At 37.1% G+C, this 26,293-nt stretch overlaps 1 protein-coding gene across 1 annotated transcript in view; it reads right to left on the bottom strand.

Annotated features, from left to right (window-relative positions):
• The window catches only part of LOC122991020 (gamma-aminobutyric acid receptor subunit alpha-2), a 29,206-nt gene extending 18,730 nt beyond the window's left edge, over positions 1 to 10,476 (bottom strand). Inside the window, exons 1-3 of the mRNA XM_044364613.1 lie at positions 10,022 to 10,476; positions 9,531 to 9,612; positions 7,040 to 7,155 (exon numbers count right to left, since the gene is read on the bottom strand). Of these exons, the coding sequence (XP_044220548.1) occupies positions 7,040 to 7,155; positions 9,531 to 9,598 (184 nt within the window). The 5' untranslated portion in view covers positions 9,599 to 9,612; positions 10,022 to 10,476. The remainder of the gene's footprint in view (positions 1 to 7,039; positions 7,156 to 9,530; positions 9,613 to 10,021) is intronic.
• Positions 10,477 to 26,293: the final 15,817 nt, after the last annotated feature.

Raw genomic sequence — 26,293 nt, 5'->3', positions numbered from 1 at the left:
ACACTCCTGATTTTCGCGGGAGTCTCCCTATTTTTAACCCTTTCTCTCACTGTGCTCCCGATTGGTAATTTCTCCTGTTAATCTCCCAATTTCAAATTGATACAAATCAAATGAGTGTTTCTCAGTTTCTGTTCGGGGTATGTGTTGTGGTACGGCTGTGGTTGTGTAAAACATAGCAGTGGTGGATGAGACACTACGGGCAAAGCAGTTGAAAATATCGCTTTTCTACATGTTTATGCTTGTTGAACAGGTGGTTTGATGAAGTATTTATTGGCTTTTTACTTGCAACAGTTTTGTTGCTCTTGCTGAGTGTAATTGTCATCAACTCAAGTAAAATGTTATCTTTCACTTCATCAACCACCCCCAACCCCCGCCGAAAAAACCTCCAACATTTTGAAACCTAAATGGTGGCAGGTATGATTTCAAGATAACAAAATCCACCTCCCAGCTCCTCTTAGACTCAATAATTATCACTTTATATCTCATTTGTTTTTCTGCACAAAAATCGTAGTGTAAAAACAACAAGTTGTGGTTTTTCAAGGTTGTTTTTATGCTGGACCTTTTCTTAGCAGTGAGTTCCTGGAACGTCTGCTGGTTTGCAGTGGCAACAAGACTCTTTGTTTTTTTCTGCAGATTAAACAAAAAGATGTGAATGATTTTAATTAGTAAGCTTTAGAGGTGCTGGTAGGCAGATTTTGTCACCTTTGAATAGAGTCAGGCTAGCTGCTTCCGCCTGTTTCCAGTCTTTATGCTAAGCTAAGGTAACTAGCTAACTGGCTTCAACCTCATACTAAACAGACAGATATGAGAGTGATATCAATCCTCTCATCTAACTCTCATCAAGAAAACGAAAAAAATGTATTTCCCAAAATGTAGACTTACTCCTTTAAGCTGCCAGGACATGTAGTGTGAAAAAGCTTTATTTTTATTGTTTAATTTAGAGAGAAAACAAAGGCATTCGGGGTCTGCTAATGCTATGGGTTGTAATGGACTTAAACAAAATGCCCCTGTAAATTCCCCTGTAAATTCAATGGAATTGATAAATGTACATTAATACATGTTGTGCTTTGAATATCCACCTAGCCTTTAAACATATTCAAAGATGTCATATTTTATTAAAACTAATCACTTTCCAATACAATGATACATAAAGATCCAATTCAACTGTTGCTGACCTCATAAATCCATGTTATTGTTTCCACTACTCAGATGAAGCTAAATTGTGTACAAACTCGGTTCACCTGTATGTGACCCCTACAAACCAATTTAAAAAGCGACTCTAACAGGACTAAATTTAGTGAGCCGGCGACATGCAAGCTATGATTTTAAGCGTACAAAATTTGTCCTAAATGTTCACACTGATGTGACAGATAGGAAGAGCAAAGCCTCATATGCTTCCTATTCAAGTGATAATGTGCTACTGCATCTGCGCCGCTGCATCAGGTCCATTTGCTTTCTCTACACTCTGTCTCTTTCAATAATTACTGAAGCTCGATCTCTCATGCTCGGTCAATTCAAAAAGCTTTCACTTTTTACTCTACACTCAGCAAACAGCATCTCACGTACAATCTAACAAGATCATTACTCCTGAGTAAAGTGCTCTCATGCATGGCAAGGCAAGCCGCCATCCATGTCCCTCTAACAAGACATATTATGGAAATGCTTTCTTATTTATAAGGTAATGTAAATCAAGAGGAATTGGCAGGTTGCAGAGTAATAGGTGCGATCCATTTAGCAAGACATACGATGGGGCGCATTTATTTATGTAAAGCAGGCTTTTGTGTGTAAATCAGGCTGATTTAAAATGATCAGATTTTTACTGCGGCTCACAGAGGCCTCCATTAGTTGGATTTATTTAAAGAGAAATCTGCTTTATGGAGACACACATGAAACACCATCTCAGTAAAATCCATGTTTGAAGCATTAAACGCAGCTGTATTGCACTACTTCCTCTTGTAAAAAGACACAATGTAGTGCATTTAATTATTGGGGTGTACTGTACCTTAATGCTCTGAACGTCTCAGTGGCTGTGTCTGAGATCGTTCAGAGTCAAGTCTGCCATTTTGTTGTATTGTCCGAATGTTTTGTCATAATTATCTAAAATAATGAACTCAAATTATCCTACATTATAATCTAAAAAGTAGTGTACAATCGATGGTCACCAACCAAGAGCTAACTATCACCGTTCATCGCAAAGACAGATAAAACCTGAGTACTGTGTGAAATCTGTTTACCACTGACATATATGACTCTATGTAGACATATACATATATATCCATATATTCCCTATATACTGAGTGACTACTTGCACAATTTCAGACATGGCCAAAGATTTATGCATTGACACAGGAATAGAAAAGATCAGCTATTGTTTTTGCACTTTTTCTCTTCATGATCAATGTTGTATTAAACCACAACATACAGAAAACGTCCTTTGCACACTTGTCACTCTATTGATCGTTAGTATTTGCTAGAAGTCTGGTTATCGTGAGCTTTTTGTGTAAATTTTTGTTGGGGGCATTTTATGGCCTTTTTAGATAGCATCAGTGGAGAGATGACAGGAAATGAGGGAGACAGATCCAATAAAGGTCCCCAGCTGGACTTGGGGGGGATGTTAACCCCTAAGCCACAGGGGCAAAAAATAATGATGATAATAATAATATGATAATTTAAAAATATATTATTTAGTGTCTTGTGGTTTGCTTTGTCAGATCCAGACAGATTTTCTTTTTTCTTCACTGGATTATTGACCTACTTATTATCATTATGAGAATTAAGGTTTTCTATATTGTGTTGTTTCCAGTGCATTACTTCACTTTTTTAAAATACATTTTTGATGTTATTCTTGTGCTGTTTTCTATTTATTCTGCTTATTTAAACCCCATTCACTTGTATGAGGTGTCTTTTGCTGTTTTTGGATGTTTACTGTTAGGGTTGTTGATCATATTTTGTTCTTGTTTGGGGTTTGTTGACATTACCTACGGATAATTATCTCTAAAATTCTCTTGGGTATGTTATAGGGAATAAACCTGTATAGGCCTCAGGGTCTGTTGTATTCTGTGCAGATTGTAAAGACCCCTGAGGCAAATTTGTGATTGTGATATTGAGCTATATAAATAAAGATAGACTTATATTGCTCAAGACTTGCTCCCTGCTCCTTCCCAGGTGTTATTTTTTATGGTTGGCTGATTTACCATCAGTTCTCACAGTGTGCAAGAGTTGATTTTTGTTAGTATTATATTACATCATTAAAAAACTAAATCTCAACTCTATACCAATATAGAGAGAAACCAGATCCACCACCAAATGACAACTCTAGTGTATTTACATTGCATGAGTGGAGCAAATTCACAAGCAAAACTAATCATATTTGTACAAACGACGCTTCCTTGCAGTAGCAAACCTAGTAGAGCACAGCCCTTGGGGAAAATACGAGTTTACTATTTAAAAATATCCAGAGTGCATTTAATGCCTGAGGACGTCAGGACACTTATTTATAGGAACAAGGACAATACCTAAAGTCGATTCATTCAGAACAGTCATAAACACGTATAATTTGAGTCATTTGGTACAGATGGGGCTGATGAACCATGTTTAACTGGTCAGACAAAACCTGCCTGTGTTAAGGGACTGTGCATCCTGCTGTGCAACTATCCAAATGTCAACTTAACTCTTGCCAGTTGAATTAAAGAGCATCAGCAAAAACCCAATATTGCTCTTTATGATGGGTCAGGGGAGGGAGTAACATCAGCTCAGGAAGATGCCATCTTCATAAGTCAAGCCCGATTTGATTGTATTGATCAAATTGTCATAGATTTTGATTGAAACACTTAAATTAACAATCAGTAAAACTGCCGCCTTGTTCTCTGTACTGCTGATTAATCCAACACAACAGTGATTAAAGAAAGTTCAGTACAGCTTTTCAATTCATTGTTTTTAACACCTGATGTCTGGTACTATAATTAAAGTGGTTTGTTTAATGTTTCTAGTTAACATCAGCAGCTACTCAAGCTAAGAAGACATTATTGCTTTTGCAGTTAGCATGAGCAGCAATATTCACCTTGGCACTAAGATCACCAGTTACAGAATCAACTAGAATCCAACCAGAAGACGTCATAGTATCACCCCACAGTGCAAGCAGGGCACAAATGTTCAACAATATCCATCTCAAAAAGGGAAATATGTCTTTTTAGCTGGAGGTCAGATCAGAGCGCCATGGTGAATATTAGAGGTGCTTTCAACACTTCCATGAAAACAGCGTAGTTTTAAAGCTGCATTAATCAATTTTCAGGTCACTTTGGGGCAGACCTTTACAATAAACTACACATCATGTTCTTAACGTATTATGGCCGTCAAAAGTTAATAACGTTAGCCATTTGGATTTAGACCCTTTTCACATTACACATATACATGTGACCCATTGTTCTATTACTATTACTACTATTAAATAGTACAGCTGTGGGCATGGAGTCGTAGTTAGATGACTAATTTTGGGTGGAAAACAAATTAGTAGCAGAAGTGTGAATATGAACAGAAGTGAGCTGCCTCACAGTCACACTAATGATGATGTGGGAGCAACTGTGCTTTCTGCATTCACTCTCTGCAGCCTGGCTTGATTTCAGTGAAAGAAACCAATTGCTGCATTTTAAAAGAGCTTGGTATTGCTTCAACACTTGAAACAGATGGCAAGTATGGAAAATAAATTCAGGATTTAAGCAGTTAGGATTACAATTTAGTCCACAGTAGTTACACTATATGCTATATATTAGAGAAAAAATAGCTGTTTTCGCTTCTGAAAGCAATAGTCTCGTTTAGCCATCAAACAGCTGTGGTTATATTGCATTAGCTATAAATAAATTCAAGAGAAATGTGTGCAGCCTAAACCCACAATTCAGTCATTGTTGAAACGATTACAGTTGGGTTTTTTTTCTCTCCCCTGAAACCCTCTAGTAGCCCCAAGGGGACATGTGGGTTCATCTTGAAAACCTCTGTCCTAGATTCCTCTTTTCCATCTTTATCGTTTGATTATCAGTGGAAACTGTAAAATGTTTCAATTCACATCTCCTGTTCACCGCAATAAGACACAGGAGAGCGTTTATTGGGATAGATTTAACTGCTCCACAGTTTAGTAAAAACATCTGAACAATAACTCTGAGAGTGCCGTTCTTAACTCATGTTGTCCATGAAGGGATTTGAAAAATATTTTAAACCTATTGATATTGAAGAGTAAAATACAGTAAAATACAGACACATGGGACAGGAAATCTAGCAGGGAAAGTAATATATCATGTATGTATGTGATGATGCTGTAAATAAATGATTGATTGATTGAATGAATGAGAAAGAGAGCACACACACACAGACATATGTATATATATATATATATATATATACATATATATATGCATACTGCATGTATGAATGAACACACTCATGCAGCTGTGATGAGGCTCTTGTTAAGACATTATAAATGTGTTATAAACCAAAGTCCATTGAAGTGTTAACATATTTTTCCCACAGATGAGACATACAGATTTAATGTGTCTACAATGTGGAAAATTCCATCTGATGTCATTTTTCTCCTTTCAGACTGAATCCTGCTTCATGATGTCAGCTCTGTGTACATTACTGGCTACAGTACTCTACTACACTTTAAGCATTGGGGGTTTGGCTCCCAAATGGGCCGAAACTGATAAAAATGTATGTGCTCAGGGTGCTGTGAGACACTTCGGATGAAAGCATCTAAATTAAGTGTGAATGTTTTGTTGAAATGTTTTATCACAGATCAAGTTTGTCTTTAACAGGATCAATTCTTCATCATGATGTAATATCAGTCAGATTAGGTTTCTTTGCACTTATTAATTGGTAGTTAATGTAATTTTTCAGTCAAAATCAATATAGTGATGTATGAGTCAAACCCAATGTCAAGAAATGTAGCGTTTACATCTTTCTATTTTCTAGGGAGCATAAAGTAGAAATGTTGGTGCATAAATCATATACTATATAACAGAACATGTCATGAAATATGATCATTAAGATTATATAAGTAATATACATGTGGTAATAGGCCATACATTTGTTCTCCTCATAAACAATAAATAAGCTCGCAGCACTATTACTGTAGGTCCAGTTGTACAGGCTGAGCGCTGCCTAGCTAAAGGAGGTCTGTTCCCCATATGGCAGCTCCTGGGCTGGGCTGATGGCCCCAGGAATTTGAATTTCAAATGGCACCAAATCCTGAGGGAGGAGCTCAGCTTTGGGGTGAGGGGCCAGCTGGAAATGAGATGCCAGACATGGAGGATGATGGGAGAGGTGAGGATAGAGAGAGAAGCACTGTAGCACACTGAGGCTACAGGAGAACTAACAAAATGTATTGTCTTTTGCTTCCTCTGCGGATTGGGAGGTGAAAAATAATATTGAAGCCTGTCATGAAGTTCAAGAAATTCTCTTTTTAAAGGCAGATAGAAAAAAAAAATCTTTATACTATATATGATTGTATCATATTATGAATACTTCATGGTAAAGCATAAACAATGCATTATTTAAGAAGAAATGTATCAATCAATGAAAACATCACTGAGTACAATATAGACTTTCCGAGTCACAAGCCATATTACTTTGTGTCACATCTGTCAACACAGTGTACTTTTGTGCACTGTACAGTCCTTCATTATCTGATGAATTCAGCAGGCAATTTCAAGAGAAACTCTAGCGAGAATAAAGCCCTCTGCAAGGTTAAATGTGGCCAGTTTGGCTGCTGTTACTTTCCAGGAAGTGGAGTGTTATATAACCTAAAAGTTGTGTGCACAGAGAGTGTTTGTCAGTTTATTCTTGAGGGGACTGCTGCCAAAGGTTATCGGTACTACAAAAGCTGATGTTAAATGAAGTGTTTTCACTCCAAATGAGCCATCAACCGCTTAAAGAAAGAGAGCCGTGCTGTTTTATAACAAACGGGAGCACGAAACATTTAAATGAGTTACTAATATTGTATCATCTCAAATATACAGATACATCCAATGATAGTACATTATTTTCTTACCCCCAAGACCAGGCCGTAGACGGTTATCATATCCATCCAGCAGTCTGTCAAGGATCCGTGTGAAAAGGGTGATGTTGGTTTTAAAGGCATCAGATGTGGCGTCAGCATTCACTGATCTGGTCAACACACACACACACACACAATAACAACATGACCAGCTGAGGGGACACTTCAAAAACAAGAATCTGATGAAATTAGAAATGTATTTACACTCTGTTTTCCTCAGAGGCCTGATTTTTGAAAAGAAAAGGGGTCATTATTATCTGGCAGAGACTCCATACATGCCCACACAGACACACGCACACATATACACATTGTTCCTCATCCACATGGATGACCCAGTTCAAGGCAGAACATTTGTGAGCCATCTGATCTTGGAGCCAAAACACAACTGAATATGCAAATGTAATCAGAGCCAGAGATTCATGGTAAATAAATTCAGATAAGGTCCTACATTAAAGCTCAACATAATCACCACTGTCAGCAGCTTTGGTGTAACAGCCTCAGGTTATGGGCATATTTTACTTTATGCAGGCAATGAGAATGTATACAATATTAATCATTTTCACATCTGGGTATTTTCTGTTTGGACCACATTCCTCTAATTACCATCAGAACATGTTGGATTAATGTAGCCTAGTTACTGACGTTATAACCTAATAGACTGGGAATATTCTGTCTCTTATTTCTGGTCTTCTCCATTATAGCAACAACATTTTGCCACATTTTAAATCACACCTGCATTAGATCAGCATTAAATCGTCAACAAACCTGTATTATGGTATTAACAGTAACTTAAACTTAGAAACATAAATTAATTAACATCTATTCATTTAACTAGGCCTACATTTTTAATGTTTTATTTGCTTGTTAACTAACTAGCTAGCTAGTTTTCAAGGGTTGCTAGGTAACTAGACAGCTAGTATGTAGCTAAAAAATGTATTGTTTTTATGGTTTTCTGACACCAAAAGCAATATGAGATATTTTCACATTAATATCAACTTGTTTAAAATGATTGCAGATATGAAATGCAGTTTAAAGTCTAAAGTCTACTGTAAAGTGTTCACACTGCCATCTAAACTATTCACGCTACTCCCCTAGCTGTAATGTTAGCTAACTCAAGTTAGAGATATCATGAATTTCTGACAACTACAATTTACAATTTATAGTTTTACAATTTACAATATCATTTAGCAGATGCTTTTATCCAAAGTAATGTACATCTGAGAGCTCATACAACACAACACAATGTTTCCCATTTGGTGAAAAGAACTGTGGAGGAGTCAAAAGGGGTGAAAAGCCACCATAGCTGGTGGTTACAGCTTAATAAAATCCAATTTTAATACTGATACAGTCAATTCAGCCAATTAAAAAATAGCAATACACTGTTTAAATCTGGTGTCACTACAAATATGTAATACTATAAAATGGCTGCTTTTAGTTTACATGTATCTGTGGCTAGAGCTTGATAGGTAACCATCTTGGAATAATGCTCTCAAGTCGGAATAACAGGCGGTTTTCCAGTTCTTCCCATTCTGCCAACATGCCACAAATACAGGCACTCAGTAGATGATGGTACGGACAATTTGGTCTTCCAAGACAAGCTTTCACAATCTGTATGTCACTGGCATCATAATGGAGCCTGGAGAGGAATTCAATGGCCTTATTTAAATGGCCTCTTGTGCTTCTGATACTGGTTGTTTTTTTTCTTTTGTCAACTGTCCTCCAGTGTGAGCAGTCAAATGACCTGAACTGTCATTCTATCCGATATCAAAAAGCACCTTCACACATGATAATATGAGATGTCTAGTGGTCGCCTTGCCTTAGTAAAAATGAAAGTGTAAAACAGGTTAGACGTGTCAGACATTAATTTAAAGTAATAAGGCTTAGTTGTTTGCTGCATTCTTCTTGAAAAAAGAACAGTTTCACCCCATATTTTGCTTTTCAAAGTATTGACACAATAATACTGGCTGTATTATTCTAAATTTAAAAAGGCTATTAAAACACCAACTAATGGCTTGATGTTGTGGAATAATGCAAATAGGTATTTTTATTGTGTTTTTCTATCACAGATGGAAAAATTAATTGCATTTCTGAGTAGTTAAAACCACTATAATTAGTCTTTGAATTTTTATAACACCAAATAACCTTGGAAACAAGAATTATGTAGGCCTTCAACTACAATACATTTTCCACAAGGCATCACTACCTCCCAGCTGGCTAATTACCAGCATGCCCTCCAGGTTATTTTTATGGTCAGACTGAGGATGCTGAAGGCGGTAAACTGTCTCTCCTCCTGCGCATTGTGTGTGTGTGTGTGTGTGTGTGTGTGTGTGTGTGTGTGTGTGTGTGTGTGTGTGTGTGTGTGTCCGGTGTGATAAAGAGAAGATAAATAGAGAGCCTGCGGTCCGTCCCCAGAGACACAGTGAGTGATCCTCGGCCCCACAGCTCATATCATCGCTTCAATGCGTCTCCCATTCAAAAGACTCACCTGGTTTTCCAGAGAGCTGTGAGCGCCAGGCAGATGAGAAGTAGAGAAGCGCTCTCCCTGCTCCACATGGCTGCTTCAACACCTACACACAGACAACAGGACAGCCACTGTAATGAATGGAGGGCTGCCTTTAACCGGCTTGACATGCCACTGGATTTATATGTGACCTATACAGTCATTATATCCATCACTTATTTCTGGGGATTCCCTTTAGGGAGCGAAAAAAAGACGAAGAAGCAACTGACAGTAATTAGTATTCACTGACACGTCCCACGCCTCCACTCACTGAACATTACTGTTGCCAAAAATATAAGATCAAGTCAATCCATCGAGCCCAATATAGACGATAAAAAAACATGAACATCCAATATTAACAGAAAATGTGGAAGAGAGGCTTCTCTCCCACGCTTTCCAGCATCTCCTTAAATAATAATAATACATAATATTGAAATGTCCATTGTGTCTGAAAGTGGGCTGAAAAACAGACTCACCTCAAGTGCAGAAAGTACCTGCTGCAGCTGGAATCGTCGAAGATGCAAGAAAGTTAAGGACAATTCACGGCTCTGTCCTGTTTTGATGAGACTGGATGAGTGCAAGTCTGTCATGAGAACAAAGCTGCGAGCATTGATAAATCATAGTCCCAGCCAGCAGGAATGCACCCGGAATGCATTGGCTTTCATTGTGTCCCCAAAATAAAAAAATAAAAAATAAAATAAAAATAAAAACAATGAAATTAAATTTTAAAAACAAAAAAAATTAAAAACAAGCAGTTTGTGGGGCTGCTCCTGGCTTCAAATTGCCCTGTTCAGCATCCTCCTCAGCTGGTAGAAGCTCGATGTGAATCGTGATAAGCAAGAAGCACATCTCAGTCTCCCTCATCTCCACACAAAAACTACAAAGGCTGAGGAGGAGACGCACTGGGTCCTAGAGGTAGTTTGGTATTCACTTCCTGCAGCCTGCAGCCGAGACCTTGGAATGTGAAGGTGTTAATGAAAGATGTTTCCACTCCCAGTCAATATATGGTGACATATTGATTATGCAGAACAGTCCAGCTTGGTTGCACTGGTGTGACATGTTGGGAAATAGAGTATATGGGTTTAACCAGTGTGGATAATTTAGATAGTACTCACAAAGTCTTGGTTTTCTTTGAATTTTACAGGCTAACTCACTAAAAACGAAGTATTTAAGCTGGACCTGCATACTTACTGGAATGGAAAAGCCTTCAACACAGCAATTAGACAAAGGGAAAAATCTGCCCACTGAAAGGCTGATTAATGACTTTGTTTACATGGATAAGCAGCTCTTGAAAGCAGGGTGAGCCATCACTTCTTGTCAATAGTAAGGAGTACATGACTTTATGTTAAGGATTTATTAATTGATTGATTAAGAACATCACTGATTGTTTATGTATATTCATGGTTACTCCGGACGCTGCTTTACCAATATATAACATTTAAAGAAATGACCAATATTGAACTGTATCACAAAACAAAGATATCGGTCTAACCATAAATTGGATTTCTTTGTTGTGTGTGTATGTGTGTGTGTGTGTGTGCATGTGTGTGTGTGTGTGTGTGTGTGTGTGTGGGAGACAGAGAGAATGAATGGCCCTCTTGACACTTTGTTGTTGCTAGGACTGAGTATTGTGGTAGAAATTATTGCCAACCTTTTCACAGCATCTATTGTAGTTCCAATGCTTTTTCCCCCCTCTGGTTTACCTCAAATCAGAAACCTACTGCTAAAATAAATAAATAAATAATATTGAATAAATAAAACAAAATAAAAAACATTTAGAAGAGCAAAAATAATATTTGTGCAATTTGAGTCCTTAATACTGTTTTGAATTGTGCCACACAGTCTATCGGGCTTTGGGAGCTGTTCTTTCAGCACCACACTGTACACAGATGAGCATGTTTCTACTGACCAAATGTAACTGTTCAGTGTCTGTACTCACTTATCTTTCACAGGGTCACAGGGGGCTGGAGCCTCTCTCAGCTGGAACTGGGTGAGAACATGTAAGTACATACTTCTGAAGCCAGTGTCCAAGTCATTTTGCTGCACTCAAGTGTGTTTGAAATGATGTGTAATTTGTATTTTCGTGTACATTGATGAAAGGAGGAAATCTGAGGAAATCAGAAACATGTTTATTGCCAAGTAGTAAAGTAAAACCAAATACAACTACCAGAAAAGACAGGTGAACATAAATAATATGAATAAAAATGTACAATAAAAAATAAGTAAACAATATATTCTAAGTGAAAAGAACTGTTAAGTGTTTTTTTTTAAGTGTTTTTTAACCTGTTTAACCTGTTGTTTTCTCAGAATTACTGTAATAAAGAGTTACATTTAAGACAAGTTCAAGTTGACTGTTCATTTCAGCAATATTATGCTTATTATGTCAATCACACTATCTCATATTTTTGATTTTAGAAAATCAAGTAAACAGCTGTGTTAAAATGAAAACAAATAGACACTTCAGGTAGAGGTGTTCAGTATGTGTGTCTTCAACAGCGAATCTTCAAACTGCTGAAACAGAATCATCTTTGTTGCTTAATGAATCAGTAGCTTTTAGCAGTGGAGGACCTCTCACTGGTGACTGAAAACATCGCTGTCAGCTCAACTGTTTTCCTGGTTAAAAGTTTAATGAAAGACTGAAAAAGTCACAGAAACAATCATGATGAGATAATTCTGTTGCAAATAGTCGTCTGCTGAGCTTTTATCCTTATGAACAGTACTTATTGGCCTTGTTTTGTACTGAAGTTGAACCAGGAACAGAGTGAACGTGCAACTGAAGTGAAGACACAATGATGCGTTCACTCACTGATGTTCGTATTGGAGTCTATTTGAATGGTGATGTCATTGCTTTGAAAAAAACAGAACAAACTACTCAGTATCTGAATGTGAATCTTTGAACTGAATTGAACAAAATGATTCAAATCAGCAAAGTGATTGGTAATAACTCACCTCTAGTTTCAGGCCTGGTTTGAAGTTGTTATAAGTAATGAAATAATCTGTTGTAAATCAAATAACTGTGGCTGATACCTGCACAGGTTGACAATGAAAACAGCACAAAGGAGCATTAAGGAGACCTGGTGATTGATAACCCAGCACATACCCTGCTTCAAGAAGCAGCACAGGAACTGAGCACTCATACTCTCACATGGATCAAAACAAACCGCTGGACCTCAGGGGTCGGACAATTATCAAGCACAGTCGCTGCCTCCCTTTGCTATACTTCAGACTAGAGGGCTGTTCCATTGATCTTTGCTCTAATCCATACCTGTGACAGGTGATCGATGAGGCAGGTCATCTCAATAAAGGTGACCCTCTGGCCTGTCATCCGTCCAACAAAGCAGGTAGGAAGGAAGCAGCCAGCCGAGAGAAAAAGCAAAAGCATTTAGAAAAGAAACAAACCTTCATTCAGAACGTATTAAACCGTGTTTGCGTGTGTTTCTTTTTTCTCTAAACTTGAGTTTTATTTGCGCTGGTAGCCTCTGGGTTACATACTCTTACAGCACATTATTTATTGCAAGATGTTGCATCATACTCAGCCTACTGCCAGGCTTGAGTGTGTCCTAGTTGGGCACAATGAGTGACAATGCATATTGATCAAGTCTATGTTTGGAAGAAGGTGAGCAAATCTTTTCAGGTTGAAAGGTAGCCGCAGATGTTTTATTAAAACAATCATTTACATTCACATGACTGTCATGCACAGTTTCAGGTGTCTCAGGAGCAGCTGTGTTGTTGGTGTCTGGAGAATCCTTACATATGATGAGATGGGAAATGGCAGATGGTAAATGTTAAAACACACATTTGTCCTGACAATACTGTGGTTTATGTCACTATGATTAAAGTCACATACTAAATATGAATGATGCAATCAAAATATGCAAAGTTATTTGTTATCAGTATGATTAACGGAGAGCAGAGTAACTTCAATCTGTCTTTCTGCTCATAACCCAGGCTTGTCCATTAACCCTATGTTACATGTTACAGCTTCTAGTTTCCAATAGAAGGATTACCTATAAACAGCAGTAACACCAAGGGAGCAATACAAATGCAGATTCAGACAGGCAGAGCATTGACTGATGTGCTTTCAGTCTGTGGGGCAGCAGCTCAATAATGATCTGGTCAATCAGAAGAAAAAAAACAGATAATTGAATTATTTTCCTTATCAAATGACTATGAAACAAATAGATGCATCTAAAAATAGTCACTAATTCTTGTTTACACACACACATACACACATGCACACACACACTGTCCTCTGCTGGAGAAACACAGTTACTCACTCCACAGAGATTTGGAAAGAGATGTAAAAAAAAAAGTGTGGCAGCATACAAGAGCATTTCCATCACCAGGGTTGATTTTCTGCTCCGACAGCTCAAAGCAGTGCTGTCACACACAGCTCAGTTTGCTGCGTTCGTCATCATGACGAGCAGCTTAACATAATATCAAGTATGCTACCTTTGATATGATCCCCGCATGAGAGTATAGCACCAGGTGGTTGTAGGTTTGTATGACATTTTTGGGGAAGAAAATACCTGAGCCAGACATACAGTGTGTTGTTGTCAGTTGCATGTCAGCGTGAGTTGATTCACCAGGCAATGCTGGAAATGCTAAACCATTCTCAGGCCTGTTACCTCGGCAACAAGCCATGCATGGCAGAAGAAAGATGTTGTGAGAGAAAAAAAGATGAGGAGCCCATCGAGGGGCTCTGACACTCTTAAAGTGATATGTCACCCTCAAAAATCCTTTGTTGAACTGCGCTGGCTTCATACATGTTACACACTCAGAGCTACATGGTAATATAGAACCAGCTGCTCTCCTGCACAGCTGACATGAAGCACTGTGTTCACGCTGCGTTCATGATGGCAAATAAATGTTCATAAACCACCATCAGGTCACTGAGATGCTGCTGTGCTCCATTTAAGGTTCAACATGCCAAATAAATATTAATATTTTCAGTGTAACGGTACTGCGCCTGTGCCTGAAACAGGAAATCATTTACTAATACGCCTCTCTCAGTGTCTTCAAATTTTATTAGACTGGGTGGATCAAACTCTGAAAACACAATGATTTACTTCAGGCATTTACACTCAGAATGTTTTTATTAATTTTTTAAAATATACAGCATCACATGATCTTGCAGTACCTATTGTGGCCACTACACCAAAATTGCCTCACAAAACCAGAAGTGAAACAACTAAATGGTATGCAGCCATTATTGATGTGATTAGTTACACCTGTGTGTGACAAGTCAGAATGACATATATTCATTTATAAATGGTTAAGGAGGTTTTTATATAACATTGTCTATATAGCTGGCACTATAGAGTGTAATGTTTTCCTTTGGAATACAGCTTTTACAGTAAGTTATACATGTTTACTGTACTTCTGTGTTTAGAGTAAAGATTTCTTGCTATAGACCCTCTTCACAGCAGACATTTGACTTGTGAGAGCAGAAAAAGACACAGGTGGAATTAATAACATTCATGATGGCTGTGTTGCATTTAGATGAGCCAGTTCCACTCACTGACATGTCTTACTAAGACAATTAATTGACTGATTAACACCTGTGTTTTTCCTGCTTTGATAAGTCAAATTGTTGAAGGAAAAGTACATCACATTCAGTTAAAGACACAAATAGAAATGGAGTGCATATTTTGAGTGTGAAAACTCTTTTTGAAGAATATATTGAGGAATCGGCAAGAAAAACATTGTGTAGCTGAATCAGTTTATGGAGAAACTCCATCACAGAATAATCTGTGTAAGCATCAAATGAGTATTAAAACAAATGTGCAGTAAAAATAAGTTTGTAGGTTAGATAAAGACTGTAAAACTTGGAAAAACAAAAACAAGTTATATTAATTTGTCATAACAACGATAAAAAACCTTTCAGAACCAGGGTGTAAAATTAACAAAATGTGAGACAGAATATAAAAACAGCAAGACAAAAAACAAGACACCTAAAGTGTAATGAGTTCTGCATCTAGCAGAGAAAAAGAATAAAACAAATGTGAGATAACTGGCTTTATATGTGTGTCCTTACATGAACTAGCTGTGTGTTGAATGCTGTGTGAGAAGCTGTTGTTCATTCTGTGAGTGTCGGACTTTTGCTTTTACTTTAAATGACAACAGCCAAGAGGACATTTAATTTCAAATCCATAATCACAGCTGATATAACAATGAAATCAAAATTAATTTTGTTGCGTGTACCTATAATTAGGATTTTGTTCTAACCCAAACATTCCCAGCACATTAAAGGAAATGATGTATTTTCCATTTTGTTCCATTTTGAACATGATAAAAGGAGGACTGGGGTCACAGCCACAGCTACCGTGCATCAGCAGACCACAACAGTGCCACCTACAGAAACTTCATCAGCAGAAATGTGAGCACGCTTCAGTGTTTGATTGACAGGTGCGGTGCAGAAACACCTCTGAGCCCCAAGCAACACAGATGGAGACAAATAAGTTCATGTGGAGTTCATGTTATCGGCTGCCAGATGATCTCACAGATAAAAAATGCTACGGCTATATTCTCTGCATCCTATTGTTTCTGCCTCTTCTTGTATCTTATATAACTTAATAGATGAATCACAGGCACACTATCTTATAAAAATTAAAAAGGTCACTTTCATGACCTTGCCAATGCTATTTATGTATCAGGAGTTTTCTGCACTCACTGTTGCTAATTTCCCTCAGGTTACCAAGGAAACTAAAACGAGTGCAGTTCAACAGTCCTCCGTGTTTTGCTGGTCATACTGCATCTGCCATCTTCAGCTCCAGAGTTTCTACAATAATTCCCTTTTTATCCATGGCTAAATTTAACCGCTGAGTGTGTGTACAAACAGCAGAGAGATAAACCAAGAGCTCTACAGCCTGCTGGGAAACATCTCAGTATCACATAAAAACAGGAATAATTCCTTTATAAGGAAAACTGATGTTTTAGATTTGGGACCAATATGTAGGAGGGCAGTTTTATATTTGTCATCAGTCATTAAATAATACAAAGCTGATAGAGCAGCATTGTTTGGTTTGAATGAAAGAATAATGTGTGTACTGCACTTTACTTGATGAATAGTATGAAAATAGAGGGTGGCCCGTATGTCTTGTAGTCTATATCACAGTACAGTACAGAGAAACTGATTGACATAAGGTATACTGAAGAAAAAATCCTGAAATTCATGAATTAATTTCTGAAAATGGTTCAATTTCTCTTCCTCTGATCTTAACATCCTGATTCAGAAGCTTTCAGTAAATTTTACTAACTTAATTTTTACTAAATCTAGGACTAACATCACTAACACTGAGGACACTGAAGTCATCTCCTGTATTTTTTTCTGTGAATGTTGTTGTTTGTTGTGGAATTTATATTCCACAGTAATAATCTCAGACATGGTGAGTATTTTACAGGTTGATCCCAGTTTTTTTTTCTTTATATATATATATATATATATATATATATATATATATATATATATATATATATATATATATATATACTCAATATACTTAACCATACCTATATAAAATAAGAAAGATTATTTGTGTCTTATATGTCATTATTGTTGTTGTTGTTTTGTTTTGTTTTTACAAAAAAAAGTTCAAATCCTGCTACTATGTACACAACTTAAATATGTTTTGAGGTGAGCACAGAGAAACTTTCCACTTTCAGCAGATAAATGTGAAAACAGCCTTCTAGTGTCAAACTGCACAGACATCATTCTGCATAGTGAAGCTCAAACATCCAACTGAAGGAACAAGAAGAAAAACACATGTTTTGAGTGGAGGAGGACTTTAATTTTGATTACTTAACAGAAAATAAATCAGTAAAGAACTACAGGCCTTGGTATTGGTGCCTATATGATGTCTTATTTTAGGGGAATATAAACATGTTTTCACTCTTTTCATCATTTACCAAAATAAATCAAACTGCCTGATGGACTGAACAGAGTGTAATGTGCTGTTTACTGTTGCTGCTGTACATTACAAACAGCCACTAGGTGGCACTGAAAGTTTAAATAATTTGTTATCTGCTCCTGTGTCAGTGAGTACAGAGAGTTCCTTGAGATATATTTTGTGAGCATCTTAAAGATCCCCTCCAGACATGTTTTAAGATGCATATAAAATATTCTACTTTGAATAATAATTTGTGTCAGATATAGTTTGTCCACAAAAAAGTTAAAATCCTTAAAATGACATTGCCTCCTTCTTCCTCATTAAAAAGTCCAGAATCTATAAATATGCAAATATGTTTCATTTCAGAAGTTTAACAGCTGGACAAGATGTCTCCTACTTTAATGTAAAGAAGAACATATTTTTGAGTGGAGGAGGACTTTAAATGTTTTCTTTAAACTCTTCCTCTCACCTCTGACCAAATGGTCACAAGGATTCTTGTTGGATGAGATTGATGTTTCACCAGATGCCACTAATATAATTTATAATTCACTCATATGTTTTTTCTTACAGAAATGGAGCAGTGATTAAACTTCTGACATGTTATATAATCCAGATGGACCGATGACATCCTGTTATTTACATTTTTTCCTCCTCTGTGTAACTTTTCACAGCGCTCTCTGTGTGCTGTATTATTGTTTTACTCTCACTGGTACAATGAAAACAATTATTACTGCCTTGTAAATGTAAATGTGCATTTGTTGTTCCTTCATCATAATAAAATATTCAAATGAATGCAAGCAAAACAGTATAAAATGGAAGCATTTGTTATATTTTATATATATTTTAGACTTTACTGTATAATGCAGATTTACTGTCTTTTTAGAATAGTAAAAGAAAACAATAACCATGAATATTTTTAATTAAAGTCTGTTTTTTGACAGTGAGTGATATCTCCATTATTTCACAATTGTATCTTAGGGGGCTTAATCAGTTATTGTCTTTATGAGCAGAATCAGTTCCTCTCAACTGCAAACACATGTGTATCTGCATAAAGACTTTTTGTTATTGTTTAGTTAACGGTGTTAAAGTTAGTCACATGAGGAAAGTTTAGTTTCTATCAGTTTAGTTTCTATACGTGTGATGGAGGAGACAACAGCTGCATATTTTATTATGTATATGTGCTCCGATTAAAATCACTTGACTTACAAACTACAAACAAAAAACACTTAATAAATCAAAACCAAAATTGTCTATTTGGTTTTCTCATGTAGATAAAATTTAAAACTGCAGAAGTTATAGACCCTCTGGTATTTGAGATGGACAGATGAGGACTTTAAATTGAATCTAATAATTAAAATGATCACAGGAGGCATGTATTAAAGCTAGGAAGGATTCATTTCTCGACATTATTTTCTTTTTTTTTGTTAGCAGATTGCCAACAGTAGTCACCAGCCATGGCCTGTGACACAAAACTGGCAACCTAACTTTTTCCAGCCTTTACATGGGGGAAAGGGTAAGTGGAGCGTTAAGTTTAATATACATAATGTCTTTCCATATTTACATGTTGTTCAGTCCTGCTGATATTGTTTGCTGAGCTCATATGTTATCTGTGTCGTAGTGCTTAGCTGTCAGTTGATTTAGAAGTTATTAGAAGGTTATGCTTTCAATGATGCTGAAGTTGGCTTGTATTCAGAAGTTACAGCGGAAATTAGTTGAAGTAAATGATGGTATTGAGCGCACGACTCTATTTATCTCTCTCTAACTCTGAATCTCTGTCATTGTAATAGTAGTAGCAGTTTAGAGGGAAAAATCACTATTTGGTGGAGCTGTTAACAACTCAAAGACATCTGAAATGTGACCCTGACTACACACTGCTTTTTGTAAGATGTCAGAAAGGTTGGAAACCAACTTGTTGTTGCTTGTAAAGCATGCACATTATCCATTGTGTCAAATCTTCATCTGAAAAGTAACTAAAGCTGTCAAATAAATGTGGTGGAGTAGAAAGTACAATATTTCCCTCTGAAATGTAGTGGAGTGGAAGTATAAAGTAGCATCAAATGGAAATACTCAAGTAAACTACAAGTACCTCAAAATTGTACTAGTACTTGAGTAACTGTACTTAGTTACTTTTCATCACTGATGCCTTTCACACTAAGACCACTTGAGTCAGGCAATCATTTTAAAAAAATGTTTCTTCCTGTCAACTCAGTCAACATCTGCACTTGTTGCTCCCTATGTGAGCTTATCAGATTAGTTCTCTATCTAGCCAGTAATGCTTTTAGCTAAATGCAGCAAGCATCTTATGTGACGGTTGTTCTTGGCAAGCGAATAGTTTAATGTAATCATTATATCATGACATGGAGCTTCCAGCAGTCAACCCACCATCACCAGCACATTTACAGACATTAGAGCTAAGACAGTTCTGCTGAGACAGTTTTGAATAATGGAGGTTGAAGATTTATATTGTTGAAATTCACCTGCTTCATTTTTGTCAGGCCAATTCATTTCTTCAGTTTTCAATTTTGATGTGATATTATCTAAGGTGTCAACTTCAAAGCTGCATTAATTAATATCTTATATAAACAATGAGTCAAATGACTGTGTGTAATGTGACCAAGGTCACTTGTAGTGATAAACTTACAGAAAATTATTACTCGACTTGATAGTTCGCCTCAGCTCTATGGATTGTTTTTTCAGCTCATTGTCTTGGTTTGGCAGCTTTACTGTTTTGGTTCAGTCTCACTGCTCTCATCAGTCTCATTTCATACAGGAGGTAATTGTTTTAATCACTGAAAGCTCTGATAATCTCACCCTGATAATCAGACTGAATTGCCATTTTGTTTCACTTAATTCATTATTCCAATTTGAATTGCTGAATATGAATGCTAATGTTATTCTCTGTCTGCTGGATGTGTAAATAGGAGACTGTTTGCTAACATGTTTCTTTATAAGGTGATGGTGTCTCAATGCTGTATTTACAGGTTGTTCCACTGCCCTCCAGTGGCACAAAATAATAATAAACTGGTTAGTCTTTAAGAGCAAATAAGCTTGTTGCTCACCTGGTAAATGTCCACCAGTATAACTGTGCTCTTGGCTAATTACCAACTTTAATACAAGTGGAAACCTTTCTCATCTTGCTTGTGTCACATGTATCTCACACAGTACTTTTGTTGCCAGTTTACTAAACAAAGTCATGTACACCAAGCAGCAGGAATGTGTCTAACATGTTTAATGTTGTTTCTTCAAAACAGTGCATTGGGTAAGGACTAACAAAGGAAACATTAGTTCAAAAAATATGTTTTTTTATCAGCATAGTGACTGTAACAACTTGAGATGACAACCAAGTTAAAGTTGGGATAATATACAGTACCATAGTTTGTCACTGCGGCATCAATACTAAGTACACAAGTCCATTTCATTCAGGCAATGCTGCAGAAAATCATCTGCAAACTGGTGCATTTAAAGGAGCAAAATGGTTCCTTCCTTTTGTTAAAATATTACAACTGGAGGGTGTGTTACTTTTTGATTATGAGTTGAATTAATTAAAATATTTATCTTAAGCTCTTACATAATGGAAAAGCACTGTAATGAGTCCTTTGGTGCAGCATTAGTTTATGTAAAGAAGCAATTTAAAGTTGTGTACACATGTCATGTTCTATGCTTTCATTAACATTATTGCTGTCTGTGTGTGGCTTATCTAATAGTCTAAATATTGCTTCAAGTGGTGCTCCTACTATTGAGTATTACTGTTATTATCATAGAGGGTTTCATCAAGATCATGTCTGTAGAAATCATTGTTCCATATCATCGGTGCACAAAAGGTGACGACTTTTAGGCTCTTCAGTTTCTGTAAATGTTGTGACACAACAAACAGTGGGTGGCATCCCTTCCTTCTTCACCAGGAAGATTAATAACCCCCAAAATGACTTGCACTTGTGCTAGAAAGTATAATACAAATTAGAATGTATTATCCTCTTAACTACCAAGGGCCTACACACTAATTATCTTGGCCTATGGCATTCCAAAAACTGGGTTAAGTGAGGTCTTATTACACATGAAACCACTCGCATACACAGGCTGCATGAGAAATGTGCTATTGAAAAAAGACTGTGGTGAATTTAAATCTTTTCACATGTGACAAATAGTGTCAGACAAAAATGAGCATTGATAAAACAATGGGAAAATATCAGTCATTACACAATCTGTAAGCAAAATGTATGATCAAGATATACCCGAGCTGCCATGGAGATACTCCTAGCAGGTTTTCAGACACCAGCGATGGGAGCTCAGGGTTCAGTATCTAGCAAGCAATAACCAAATTCCAGAAATAAAGTTGAGGCCCATTTATGTGAGTTTTTGTTGCTAAAGCATCCCTATAATCCCTGAAGGAAACCCATCTATGAAGATAGATGAGTGATAATAATACCTACGTTGTCACTGTGCTAACCTCTAGAGAGTGACATGCTCATAAAATTAAACTGTTCCTCATTTTGCTGGACCCTGGATCCCCCACTCTCAGAGCATGAACATTTTTTAACACACAAAAAAGCCATTGATACATATTTTAATGTAGAATCAAAAAAATATAACATAAAATTAGCAGCAGAACCATGTCTGAAGAAAATAAGTTTACTCCCTCTAGTGGTTCATCTAACCCAAGATGTAATAAATCAAAAATCAAAAGACCTGAATTTATTGGTAGCTGCATAAATTTTGTCTCTCAGGTTGTTGTGGTCATGAAAAAAGCTTATTTTATTTGCAGGTAGTTAATGTTTTCTAATTCTACTGGATTAGTACTATTACTATTGGGCTACTAATTAACCCAGTTTATATTACAGCTCGCCACTATGTTAATTGTACTGAACAGTTATCACTTACAGTGCAGGATTTCAGGATATATGCCACTGTATATAAAATACACATGTTTCAAAGTCACCCTGTTATAAGGGTGAGGTTTTATTCTTTGCTTGTGAAACAAGATGATTCAGAACACTTTTCTTTCTTGTCCTTAAATCCCATATAAAGATAATTTAAATTGGCTTTGCTTTGTCAGCAGGAAAACAAGCCTTTGAATCTCCATTAAATGTCGTGTCAGTGGTCTGTTTTGAAATGTTGTAATTTAGTTCATACAAAGCAAAGGAGGTCAGGTCTCCTACTGGCAGTTAGAATCCTCAAATTTTATGCTTCATTTCTTTTTTCACTGTTATATATATTTGTTTGCTTTCCAGTGGACTCAACCATATGCAAAAGTGTCTTGAGTTTACACTCTACATTGTACATATTAATCTTGTAATTACTGTAAATCTAATTTCTAACTCCGACCTGACTTTAATAGTTCTGGTAGCCAGTCAACTTTACAAGAAAAGCAGATGCAAAGTGAAATTCACATCATTCTGTTAAATAATAAACCTGAATGGCTACCAGCAGGAAGCTGTCCTTGCTCCAACATTCAACTCCTGCCAGTTCAAAATGAATGGAAGAACACATCCTCATGATAAAAAGAGCGGTCAGTTGAGCCACTAGAGGGAGCATTACGCCATGTTTTACATCAAAAGTGCTCTAAACCCACAATGAATGCCCCATTTTACCCAGCCATCTGCACTTTCTGGTGTTTGAAAAAGCTATTTTGATGCTGCTTGAACTATTTAAACAGCTGAAGTGACAATGATTAATGAGCGCTTGATCTCAGGATGCTGGTGAACTTTCCACAAACCTGCACTGTGTCAGCTTTCAAAATGGCAAAGTGAGCGTGTGGAGCATCTTTAACTATCTGTCTGTCATCTAGAACAACATGTTTGGAAAAAAAAAAAGAAAAAGAAAACCCACAACCTGGCGTTGGCAGCTCCATCAATCATGCACACATTTAGAGCAGGAAAAGCATCACATAAACACTGAACATCAATCTGTTGTTGACAAGGTTCTCATTAGTACATGGATGTTCTGTGTTTTTATGATGAGATCTATTTTGTACAATGTTGTGAGAGACAGACAGAGCAGGAGAAAGTGAGAGAGGAGAGACCAACAGGGAGGTAATAAGGGCAAAATCAATTTCACACATGACTGCGTTTAGGAGAGGTGAGTGGCGGCGGGCATCTTGATCTGTCCATCAGCCTGCGTGCCTCTTGCTGCTGTGGCAGCATCATAACTCCTGTTAGACTAACCGATCAACAAGGGCCATAAGTACATGGATGATATGGCTATTAGACCGAGAAACTAGGCACCCACTACATCATGAATCTCCACCGTATCCGTATGACATCTCTGTCTGCAGAGGCACACAGAGGGGCTGAACTCATCCACTGACTGTTTAACCTTCAACTTCTAAACAGTCTCCACTGGATAAAGCAGATGGAAATAAGACCATGAGGAAATATATTCTATTAGTCGAGCATGATTAAATGAATCCACTATCAAAATATAGTCTTGTATATATCTTGTAAATTAGGAGTCTAAATATTTGCAAAAACTGTAATTTTGTGATGGTCCTCTTTGTACTTACATACAGCAAGTAATTACTGAAAATCTTACTCTGTCCAGATAAAGCTTGACTCAATGACAACCGTTTAACCTCTACAGGCAGTAAGAGGACAGAACAGTAAGAGAGCAACAAGAGACAGTACATTATGTCGTATGATATCTTGGCAATGACATTCTTCACAGATTCACAGATTAAAAGTTACTACAAGGAACATTCATTTTGTGTTTTTTGACAGTCCCTGTGGACAAAAGTGGTACTTTCCTGGCATGAAGACTGCATTTCCCATGAGCACCACCGCCGTGTGTAGTAAAGATCTTGATCTGGCTAGTGCGTTTTGGAAGTGAATGAAAGAAAAACGCAACTTATTTTTAATACTATTTTTATTTTTAAACACAGCTGTTTGCAGGATGTATAGCAATGAGGTAATGTGTCTATTTGTGGCAATGTAAGATTAATAATTGTAATATGATGATAATGAAACAACGTAAACTTTGTGTTAGTACCGTTCATACACCCTGGTTACATGTAAGGCTTAAAATCTGGCAATGCATTACCTTCCTGCAGGGTTGTGCGGAGGTGTGGGCGTCTTTATTTGTGTATTAGAATGTAACTGCTGTGAAACAATCAGAAAATAACGTCTTATTTCTCTGATTCACTGCTTTGTTCTCACTACACCACCGCTCGCTCACTTCGTTCACTCTCTAGCTTGCTCGACCACCACCGCTCTCTCTCTCATGCTCTCAGCTCACTCGTACTCTCTCTCTTTTTCTCTCGTCTTTTTTTAAATGAATTGGGAAACCGACAAAGTCTAACTTTACTGTTAACGTTATCAAACAAAGAGAAATGTCCTCCCTTGTCCAAACTTTATACTCCCTCATTTACAGTGCTACATGTAATGTAAATGTAAGCTTGTCTGGTCTGTGTGCCGTAGATCGTTTCGTCTGATTTCGCAGGGAATCTGATCCAGCAGCAGGCATTTAGAATAACTATATAGAAATAGCCAGTCTTCTTGCTGATGGTCTTGTTTGTTTATGTCGGTCAAATAGAGGCATCAGTATTAAATTGAGACTGTTTCAAAACCAGTTAAAAGTTCCTTGTAGTTGCTTTAAATGATCAGATATGTCTTTCTCTCTGGGGGTCACCAGAGTGCGAAAACGCACAAGATCCTGATCCTGATCATCAGTGTTGTGACTGAAATCTTTTCTGGGCTGTTTTTGCATTAGTATGAAGAAAAAACTGAAAGTTGGACTCACAGCAGAAAGGCGTCTGACTATATGTTACGGTTGATATTTATTTGTTTTTTGTGGCCACGGACATCACGGGATTTCAATCAAGGAATAGTTTGACATTTTGGGTAAAACAGTTATTCACTTTCAAGCCAAGAGTTAGCTAGGAAGACTGATACCACTCTCATGTTTGTATGCTAAATTTAAAGCTACAGACAGCAACTGGTTAGCGTAGCTTAGCATAAAGACCGGAAACAAAGAAATAGCTTGCTATACCATAACCGTCACCGTTAAACAAATAATATATAACTTGTTAATGAGTGAGTTTTACAGGAACTGGTGCACTGATTTTGTTACCTTCGGACAGAGCCAGGCTAGCTGTTTCCCCATGTTTACTGTCTTTATGCTAAGCTTGCTAAGGTAAGCTTACAGTCTCCTTGCTGTAGCTTATCGTACAGACATGAGAGTAACATTGATTTTCTTATCTAACTCTTGGCAAATAAGTAAATACATGTATTTCCCAACATGTTGAATTATCAATTTAACATGACCTAAACAGAAGCAGGGCTGGACACAGTGCTGCACTCAGGAAGTTTTCTTGCTGGTAACAAGGTGTAGCTACAATAAATCACATTAATTATAGCTGCTGATTGAGTGACTGACAGCTGAGTATAAGCTAACTCTGGGGTTACCTGACAAAAGAAAGAAAACAGTTGGCAGGGTGTTCTACTTTCTTCTTTCTTAGGCTTTGACAAAACTTTTCTTCGTTCAACCTTCATAAGTGTCCAGTGTGATCGGGCTCTCTGCAGCTTTAAAGGTATACTATGCAGGATTTGTTGGTTGGTTTTTGTAAATACGCAGTATTCAAAGTTGGCCCCTCCTCCCCAGCTCAACGAGTGAGAGAGAGAGACAGAGAAAGAGAGAGAGTGCAGAGGTGGTCAACGGAGCCAGAGAGTGAATTAAGAGAGTGAGCAGTGCTGGCGAGAACAAAACCATGAATCAGAGAATTAAAACATTATTTTCTGATTGTTTCATGGTGGTTACATTCTAATGCACAAATAAATACGCCTGCACCTCCTTACAACCCTGCAGGAAGGTGTCACATTGTCGGATTTTGTGTGAATGAAGCTTCATCCTGTCTGCTGTGGCCTCTCT

This window comes from Thunnus albacares, chromosome 10, assembly GCF_914725855.1.
Source record: "Thunnus albacares chromosome 10, fThuAlb1.1, whole genome shotgun sequence".
Classification (NCBI taxonomy): Eukaryota; Metazoa; Chordata; class Actinopteri; order Scombriformes; family Scombridae; genus Thunnus; species Thunnus albacares.
Note: the sequence above shows the minus strand (reverse complement) of the source record. Positions and strands in the feature narration are given on the sequence as shown.